The sequence below is a fragment of the Ipomoea triloba genome, chromosome 13, assembly GCF_003576645.1.
Source record: "Ipomoea triloba cultivar NCNSP0323 chromosome 13, ASM357664v1".
NCBI lineage: Eukaryota > Viridiplantae > Streptophyta > Magnoliopsida > Solanales > Convolvulaceae > Ipomoea > Ipomoea triloba.
The window spans coordinates 15,067,951-15,078,846 of NC_044928.1; the positions used below are offsets into that span (position 1 = coordinate 15,067,951).

The 10,896-nt window shown below is 41.0% G+C and overlaps 1 protein-coding gene across 1 annotated transcript; it reads right to left on the minus strand.

Annotated features, from left to right (window-relative positions):
* Positions 1 to 2,918: 2,918 nt before the first annotated feature.
* On the minus strand, positions 2,919 to 3,860 carry LOC116001244. Its single transcript, XM_031241133.1, has 2 exons — positions 3,376 to 3,860; positions 2,919 to 3,246 (listed from the first exon to the last, which is right to left on the minus strand). Exons 1-2 carry the CDS (start codon positions 3,858 to 3,860, stop codon positions 2,919 to 2,921), a joined length of 813 nt encoding a protein of 270 aa, XP_031096993.1.
* Between the last annotated feature and the right edge of the window lie 7,036 nt (positions 3,861 to 10,896).

The following is a 10,896-nucleotide window of genomic DNA, read 5'->3' on the forward strand; positions in this document are numbered from 1 at the left end:
ATATTCACTACAAGACAAAGAGGTTCAAGTTACAAGATCACCACTCCATGAAATGCTGAAAATATGCAAGACCCATGATCAGCATGGGAGACAAATTTCAAACGGAATAATTTTCCCTCCAACGAATTATTCCTCTACTCTCATATATAAGGACGTAAAGACACAGAAAAAAAAGAGAGTGAAAGGAATGAAGGGGTTCGAAATTCTTAAAGAAGTGGTGGAGTAGCTGGAAGCGGGGAGAAAGACCTTGGAGAGGCGGAGTAACCTGGGAGCTGTCTTGTGAAGATCCTGAGGCTTGACGCGGGCTTGGTGATCAAAGATCAAGTGCTCGAGAGGTGGAGTAACAAGAAGCGGGGCGAAAAACCTGAGGCTTGAGGCGGGCTTCGTGATCAAAGCTCAAGCGCTCGATATTGTACTAAAAAGGGAAGTTTTTAGTGCAATCCTTCCAGGGAGTTTCTGGAAGAAGAGTGGACGTAGGCGGGTTGGCCGAACCACTTAAAAATCTCTCTTGCATTTACTTACTGTTTTTATCTCTCGCTAACCTCTCGATTGCACTGCATATAAACGCACTTCTCGAACTAACTCAAACTCGTGCTAACTAAAAGAGGATAACATTTCCGCTGCGCATAAAACTTTGTCTTCACCTCGTGAGGTATCGAACCTAAACATCCTAAGTTCAATACACACGAGAGGTTGAAAAGATTTGCAAAATCTTATACAAGTCTATTCACCCCCCCTCTAGACTTGTACCCCATCCCCTTGGGACCAACAATCTCATCTCTTGTTCCACTTGACCACACATTTTTATTTCCAAATTAAGCTTCTGAAAGTCCTTGCACAATTGTTCGGGTAATACCCAAAGAGCATGGTTTGATTTTCAACTCAAAGCGTCAGCTACTTTGTTTGCTTTGCCCTCTTGGTATTGGATCTCCAGATCATAGTCCTTAATCAATTCTAACCATCTTCTTTGTCTTAGATTAAGGTCTCTCTGAGTAAAGATGTACTTTAAACTCTTGTGATCTGTGAAAATTTTGCAAGTGACTCCATAAAGGTAATGTCGCCAGATCTTAAGGGCAAACACCACAGCTGCTAACTCTAGATCATGAGTTGGGTAATTAGCCTCATGTGGTTTCAATTGACGAGATGCGTAGGCTATTACTTTTCCCTTTTGCATTAAGACACATCCAAGTCCTTTGTGAGATGCATCTGTGTACAATTCATAGCCATCTGTTCCAACAGGTAAGGTTAGCACTAGGGCAGTGGTTAACCTCTTCTTAAGTTCCTGGAATGCCTGCTCACATTCTTCGTTCCAACTGTATCTGGTAGTTTTATTGAGTAGATTTGTTAATGGCCTGGCTATTCGAGAAGTCCTAGACGAATCTTCTATAATAACCTGCCAAACCCAAGAAACTCCGAACTTCAGTAACTGATTTGGGTGCTTCCCACTCAGTTACGGCTAATATCTTGGTTGGGTCCACCGCTATCCCTTCCTTGGTGATTATGTGCCCAAGGAATGCTACTTCCTTCTTCCAGAATTCACATTTGGACAACTTTGCAAAAAGTTTCCGCTCTCTCAATATCTGCAACACCGTTCTAAGGTGTGCGTCGTGCTCCTCCGGTGTCTTAGAGTAAACCAGAATATCGTCTATGAAAACAACGACGAACTCATCCAAGTAAGGAAGAAAAGTTCGGTTCATCAAGTCCATAAAAATTCCTGGAGCATTAGTCACTCCAAATGGCATGACCGTGAATTCATAATGCCCGTACCTAGTCCGGAACACTGTTTTAGAAATATCCCGTTCTGAGACTCGTATCTGATGATACCCTGACCGTAGATCAATCTTTGAAAACACACCAGCTCCCCTTAGCTGATCAAATAGATCGTCGATCCTGGGCAGTGGGTACCGATTCTTCACTGTGACGCGATTAAGCTCCCTGTAATCGATACACAGCCTCAGGCTTCCATCTTTCTTTCTTACGAACAACACCGGCGCGCCCCAAGGTGATACGCTTGGCCGGATAAATCCTTTTTCCAATAGTTCTGCCAATTGTACCTTCAACTCCTCCATTTCCTTGGGTGCCATTCGATAAGGTGCTTTAGAGATAGGCGAAGTTCCTGGTAAGAGTTCGATAGTAAACTCTACTTCCCTCTCTGGCGGCATTCCCGTGAGGTCATCCGGAAACACATCGGGAAATTCACTCACCACTGGGATTTGATTGATCTCAGGTGCTTCTATCTCGGTGTCTTGCACGAAGCAGAGGTACACTTCACACCCCTTGTGAACGTACTTCTTCAACTTCTGTGTCGTCATCAACTTTGGTTCAGGTGGCTTCTCAATTCCTCGATAAGATATCTTCTTTCCCTTCGGTCCTTGTAGGACAACCTTTCGCTCATCACACCTTATTTGAGCCTTATACTTATTCAGCCAATCCATCCCAAGCACCACGTCAATGCCTTCTAATTCAAAACGAATAAGGTTTCCGGGACAGTTGAATCCCGCTATTTCTATTGAAACATTGTCATATCCTTCCTTACAGGCTACTACTATCCCAGAGGCAGTTTTCACATTCAAATCTAGTTTGATAGTAGACCTTAACTTCAATTTATCCGCAAATGTAGAGGATATAAACGAATTAGTAGCCCCCGTATCAAATAATACCAACCCAAGTATTGAGTTAATAGGAAATGTACCAGATACGACGTCACTAGCCTAAGCCTGAGCGCTATTGACGACGTAGATTCTGCCCTGGTTCCCTGTGCTATTCTCTCCCATAGGTGCCTTCCCTTTATTACTGGAACCTGCAGTGGCATTTGGCAATCTTCCTCGGTTGACTTGCTGAGAGTTAACCCCCCGATTTCCTGGTACCATGGGTTTCTGGCCGTTAGTCTCAGTAGATCCCCTCCTTTGGTTTGCATTCTAAGAGCGGTTCTGATAATCTTCTACCCTGGTTGGGCATTCGTAAGCTTTGTGTCCCGAGAGGCCACACTTGTAACATATGATCTTCACTCCCTGACAAGTTTCTCCTGGATGATTTCTTCCGCATTTCAAGCAATCAAATTGTTTCCTTGGAGTTATTCCTCCCTTCCTCTCTCCTTGCCTTGAGTTAATTCCTCCTTGGTTAAGCCTCTTACTTTCCCACTGAGATTTTCCTCGTCTATCCTCAGCTTTCCTTTTGCTCCGACCATAGACTGCTTGCTGGTCAAGATACACCTGGTAATGATCGGACGCTCTGTTATATGCTTCCCTGAGAGTAGAGCACATAAATGGTGCGATTGCACTTCTCACTCCCCAATCTAATCCTCTTACAAATCTCCTCGCCTTGCTTGCCTCGTCAGGTACGATGTCCTAAGCAAATCTCATCAACTCAACATACTTGTCATGATAATCTTGCACCGTTGTTCCTTGTTGTTTCAGTCGCAAAAATTCTTCACACTTGATGCCCTTAATTCGTTCAGTGTAGAACTGACCTCTTAATTCAGTCTTGAACTCCTCCCAGCCAAATCCTGGGTCTTGCAGAAGGTCAGGTCCAACCGTTGCCCACCAGTTATCCGCAGCTTTAGTCAGGTAGTATACTGCAGAAGACACTCGCTGTACCTCAGGACAATTCACTGCGTTTAGCAGTTTATCAAATGTTCTGATCCATTCTTCAAGGATCACCGGGTCTTCTTCCCCCGCATAAAACGGTGGTTGTCTAGCTGCTATGGCTTTAGTAACATCGACCCGTGGTTGCACTTGGGCTTGATTATGAACTTGATGAGCCATCATGAACTCAGCCATCTGTTCCATTGCCATGGCCATACGGTCCATCGCCGAGACATCACTGCTATCCCCAGCAGGTACGTTTCGTCTAGGAGGCATTTCACTAGACGACAATTACAAGTTAGTGTCCAAAGGATAGGAATTCTTAAGAAGTTAACTAGCTAAGCAATTAGCCTAGTAACTACTCAAGTCTTATAGGGCAACTCCTCCTATTTCAAACAGATGCTTCATTTAGCATAGCAGTTAGTCATGCAGTATGTTATCAACCCTACTTGCAATAATCATAAGCAATGATTAGCACATGCAAACAATCACAAATACATATCAAATCATTCAATCAACCAGAATCAAGAGATTCTGTAAAGTACAGATGAGGTACCCCCTTTTTATGCCGCCCGGTCTCCTGCTCTGCTCCAAAAGCTCATACTTAACCTTAGCTGAAATAGTGACTTAGGGCAGTCTTAACAACTTAGGCTGACTCAAACTAAGGCTCTGGCGTAACCTAGGTTATGACACTAACCTGGCTCTGATACCACTTTGTAACACCCCTGGGTCGACTTACTGTACATCCCGAGGAGTCTGGCTTGCCGTACAACCCAAGGTGCTACCGCCATACCCAAAACGAGCTCTATCATCCCCTTGACAGACCCCGCGACAGGTGCACAGGCTAACAGAAACTTCATTCAACAAACACAGCCACTCATTTTGAGATAATATACATACATATATATATATATAAATATTTACAGAGTATGTACCGAGGTTTTTGCCCAACGGGCCAAAACATAAGTTCAGGATTAGTCACTTCCCTGGCTACAAAACATTTACACAAAAAGGAATAAACCCCTACGGACCTTCCGGGTATCCTGCCTACTCAATCTGGCGATACGCTGGACCCGTAAACTCACCCCAGACCAGGTGCCATTTGTAACACCCCGGTTCTCAAGACTTACACTTATCACGAAATCCGTAATAAACGCTGCGGAAGCTTATACATCATATCAACAGAAAACCGGGTGCTACCGCCACACTTAGAGTGAATTCTATCACCTCTTTGATAAAACTTCCACTCTCAGTGCACAGGCTAAAAGAAATTTCACTCAACATCAACACCCCAAACATCAAAATATAATATTTTAGGTATATATATATATATATATATATATATATATTAATATCAAAAGATATCTACAAGAGTTTGCCCGACGGGCTGTCATTACAACTCCGGGTCCTCCACAACCTAACAGACTAGAGTCAGCCAAAACTAAGGTTACCAAAAGATATTTACTGGGCTGACTGGGGTTGCTGGAGTATAGTCAGGGGATGCTGGAGTATAGCCTGGAGAGTAGCCTTGAGAATAGGGTGGAGAATACGGGTCTCTGCCCGACGTGTCATGCAGAATCTGACCAACAAAAGTAGGTCCCGGGCAAACATGATCAGGAGTATTTGCCGGGCTACAGGATCCCTCACTGGATAACATCTGAAATGACGTACACGGTGAAGTGTAGTTAGCACGACGGCTAAGTAAGGTAATCCATTTGTCACTTCCATCAGGTAAAAGTTTTGACAAATATTTCATAAAGGTAAATACACATTACCAAATATGGTGTCCAGGTCTTTCATAACTGAAATCAACAGTTAATGCCATATAATTACAAGAATATAATGAGTATATAAGTCACAACACATTTCCTTACTCAAATTTCCTTGTTCATCAAACTAGGTTACGTTTGACTTCTTTTTCATTCAGGCTAGGTTTTCAGCACTAGCCATGTCTATTACATATGTCATTGCCGCAATTATGACCTCTAGTTGTCTTTAATTACGAAAACGCTACTTAGTTTCTGACTAGAAGCAAGAGACCTTATTGAGGATACAAGTTTCTTTGACTAGACCGAAATCGGATCTGGACATGGGGATTACGGTCCTGCCCCAAGTCTCATTCGTGATCCCTTGGACGAAGGTTCATCATTATGGTCCCTAGTTTGGCCCCACCTAAGTCCATAAAGCTGATACCAACCCGAGAATGACATGAGTATCTATACTTAAGTGTGCACACCCCCACGGCCTACGCCTGACTGAGTGACGCAGAGACTCCCTACGCCTGACGAAGTGACGTAGAGACAACTGTACATATATTGAAGAAAACCATCGGTACTATAGCCCGAGGTAATATAAATGACAAGGTCCTCTTTGACTTCCTGAAACTAAGGTTTTGAAAACATTTTCCTTCCTTTCTCATCTTCCTTGAGTCAAAATCATTTTTGGACATTTTCCACAAAATCAAGTCCCCATTTTGAAATCAATTACCATTCTCACCTTGGTTCACAAGTGTTGTCTCTCAAAACATTTTCCATCATCACCCTACACGTATATATATATGCATACCACACAACACTTTCCACATATTTATGCATATTCACTTAAGGTACACATACCCAAATATATATATACTACAACACTTTATTTAAGTATACATACATACTCATATATGTACATATATACACACATTACCCGTATATATACATATATACATAATACACATATATACATATATACACACATACCATATATATATATACACAACACGTATATATATATATATGCTGCCCCATACACACATATAATATGTATACATAATACGGTACATATACTACAATTATATATACATAATGTCATACGTTATACTACTTGTACCTACTTGTTGTATACTATATAAATACATGTACATATATATACATCCTATACATATGATATATATATACTACATACACGTATATATGTATATATATATTGACATATACTATATTCACAATATAGGTAATTTGGCCTACTAACAACATAACATAACATATTTCATAGTATAGATAATTACACATACTAGTACCATAACATGACATATACATATGTGTATTATGTAGAACATAGTCATAATCCACGTCCTTAGCATCACCTAATCACCATTAACTCACTAACTACCTCACAATTATCATTAACACATCCATAATCATACTAAGCATAATTCAGAAAATTTCAGCTTGGCGCAGTCCGAAAGATTGAGCCGGTAAAAATAGTTCCCGAACTCTTTTTCACTTGAAATTTTTATGGTAGAATCCCAACTTATAGTACTTGATGTCCATAAAAAGTTTTGGTCATTTTGGTCCGCGAATAAACACAGAAAATTCCATCTTTGCCCTTGGCAGTGTGCTGTCCAGAATTTTTCTCTCTGGACCAGTTTTGGAGAAAAATTCGAAAACCATACTTCCACTACTCCGATCATTATGAAATTTTATATGCGGGTTCTACACTTATAGAACTACATGTCTAAAAAAATAGGATTAAAATACCTTACCAATATTTCCCAATAAATCTCGGAAGTTACTGCCAGAATCTACCCTGATTTCCTTCCACTATTTTCACAAGTATAAGCCTATATGGACATAAATATAACATATACATGCATATCCAAGCTATGAACATGTATACAAAAATATTCCCAAAGTTCAAAAACACCATATTTCAACCAAAAATCAATTATCCAAATTCAAGTGACTAATTCCAACTTAAGGGAATTCCTTACCTCAATTAGCTACTAAAATCCTTAGAAAGAGTCTTTGAGTGATTTCCCCCAAATTCTTCTTGAAATCCTAAGATCACAATCAACACCATAACAAGAGATTTCAAGAAATTACTCTCAAATTCATGCTCTAGGAAGGAAAATAGAACTATTTACCGAATAAAAACGAAGATTTACCGAATAAAATTGAGACTTGAGAAGGATTTTGGCTATGGAATTTGAAGCTTCAAGGAGGAAGAAGATGAAGAATCCCTCTCTCCCTTTCTCTCTCTCATTTCGGCAAAACACAAGGGAAATGGAATAAATTGGCTTTTATATTTTGATCACACTTGATGGCTTATGGGATAAGATTAAGGAAAAAAATAATAAAATAATAAAATATCTCCATAACTTATCAGTTGGGGTCCAAACAGATAAAGTTTCGGTGGAAAATAATCCAGATAGAATAATTTCCGAAACTAAAAATTTATTCCAGACTAACCCTCAAAATTGGGCTAGGTTCGGTACACCGCGAAATTTAGCGATGTACGATCAAAATAAATTTTCGCTGCTATGGGCTAATCTAATTAAATAGGAAATTCAAGAATAATAGTATGGTGTCTAGAAATCCATTTCCTAGGACAAACAAGTCCAAATACTAGTTCATAAAAATTTTACAATTCGTGACCGGGACGTACGATCGCAGCTTAATAATAACTATATTTCCTTATAAAAATCCTTTTGGCGCATCGGTCACTCATCTCAGGAATGTCATAGCTTAAAGACATATTTCTCGAACCTTAATCTTATTCGAAAAGACGAGGGGTTACACCATTCCCCTTCGAACCATGTGATATGGTCTAGGAAACGAGACCATTCCCCTTCGAACCATGTGATATGGTCTAGGAAACGAGAAGTGACCCCTTCGAACCATGTGATATGGTCTAGGAAACGAGAAGTGACCATGACCATAGACCACTCCTCCCAATACTCGCGAGGACTTGGGTCCCACGGGTAAGGGTAATAAACTATAAACTCTAGGGGATTACTTCCCACTAGCACCTCGATGGGGTAAAAACCAAAAGTGGCTTGTACATCAGGACCCTCAGGAATAGGAAGAAAACTATCTACTGCCAGTGAGTCATTGGGAGCTGTAGGAGCATAGCCGGGGGCATAAGGGTCGGCACCACTCATCTGCTGCGCAAAAACGTCGTAGTCTATGCCACGACCCACGTCTTCCGACGAACTAGGGGAGTTCGTCGGGCTGCAAGAACTAACGCTGGACTCCATCTGAAAACAACACACTGAAGTGTAGTTAGCACAACGGCTAAGCAAGGAAATCCATTGGTTTCCCGAAACTAAATAAAGGTTTTGAAAACCAAGATGTTAAAAACTTTATTCTTTCTTACCAAGAAATTTTCCCATGTAATAGGACAAAAATCATTCGAGAATACAAATAGATATTGAAAATCATAAGTTTTTCTGCTGTAAAACTTCTAATCTTTCCCACTCATCATTTTTCCTTTCAGTCCCTCATCACCGGGAAATTTCCTTACTAATCATCTCAAGAAAGCGAATTCGCTAGCATACTTCAGTGCTAGCCCTTAACACCTTTCTCTTCTCTCGTAGTTACAGCGTAACTACCATTCATTATAAAAAAAATATCCTTAGTTTCCTTAACTTGAGAGCTTGAGGCCTTAGGAGTAACCAATCTTGTCCCCTCCTTTCCACTTGGGTCTCGACTCGGGGTCAATGTCTGGCATCCCCCTGTATCTTATCGATTCCCCTGGATCTATACCGGATCGTTACAATGAATCCTAATTGGCCTAACTAGGCTCGTTGAAACGAATCTTGCCCGATATCTCATGAGTAACTATACTTAAGTGTGCACACCCCCGCAAACCGCAGCTTACGAGTGATACAGTACTCGGCGAATAGACTTCGCCCTCAGTATGAATTGCATGTCATACGGCATAAACAAAACCACTGGGCCANTGGGATAAGATTAAGGAAAAAAATAATAAAATAATAAAATATCTCCATAACTTATCAGTTGGGGTCCAAACAGATAAAGTTTCGGTGGAAAATAATCCAGATAGAATAATTTCCGAAACTAAAAATTTATTCCAGACTAACCCTCAAAATTGGGCTAGGTTCGGTACACCGCGAAATTTAGCGATGTACGATCAAAATAAATTTTCGCTGCTATGGGCTAATCTAATTAAATAGGAAATTCAAGAATAATAGTATGGTGTCTAGAAATCCATTTCCTAGGACAAACAAGTCCAAATACTAGTTCATAAAAATTTTACAATTCGTGACCGGGACGTACGATCGCAGCTTAATAATAACTATATTTCCTTATAAAAATCCTTTTGGCGCATCGGTCACTCATCTCAGGAATGTCATAGCTTAAAGACATATTTCTCGAACCTTAATCTTATTCGAAAAGACGAGGGGTTACACCATTCCCCTTCGAACCATGTGATATGGTCTAGGAAACGAGAAGTGACCATGACCATAGACCACTCCTCCCAATACTCGCGAGGACTTGGGTCCCACGGGTAAGGGTAATAAACTATAAACTCTAGGGGATTACTTCCCACTAGCACCTCGATGGGGTAAAAACCAAAAGTGGCTTGTACATCAGGACCCTCAGGAATAGGAAGAAAACTATCTACTGCCAGTGAGTCATTGGGAGCTGTAGGAGCATAGCCGGGGGCATAAGGGTCGGCACCACTCATCTGCTGCGCAAAAACGTCGTAGTCTATGCCACGACCCACGTCTTCCGACGAACTAGGGGAGTTCGTCGGGCTGCAAGAACTAACGCTGGACTCCATCTGAAAACAACACACTGAAGTGTAGTTAGCACAACGGCTAAGCAAGGAAATCCATTGGTTTCCCGAAACTAAATAAAGGTTTTGAAAACCAAGATGTTAAAAACTTTATTCTTTCTTACCAAGAAATTTTCCCATGTAATAGGACAAAAATCATTCGAGAATACAAATAGATATTGAAAATCATAAGTTTTTCTGCTGTAAAACTTCTAATCTTTCCCACTCATCATTTTTCCTTTCAGTCCCTCATCACCGGGAAATTTCCTTACTAATCATCTCAAGAAAGCGAATTCGCTAGCATACTTCAGTGCTAGCCCTTAACACCTTTCTCTTCTCTCGTAGTTACAGCGTAACTACCATTCATTATAAAAAAAATATCCTTAGTTTCCTTAACTTGAGAGCTTGAGGCCTTAGGAGTAACCAATCTTGTCCCCTCCTTTCCACTTGGGTCTCGACTCGGGGTCAATGTCTGGCATCCCCCTGTATCTTATCGATTCCCCTGGATCTATACCGGATCGTTACAATGAATCCTAATTGGCCTAACTAGGCTCGTTGAAACGAATCTTGCCCGATATCTCATGAGTAACTATACTTAAGTGTGCACACCCCCGCAAACCGCAGCTTACGAGTGATACAGTACTCGGCGAATAGACTTCGCCCTCAGTATGAATTGCATGTCATACGGCATAAACAAAACCACTGGGCCATGGCACTTTAAGCCCTCCCATGAGGTTTGTCAAGG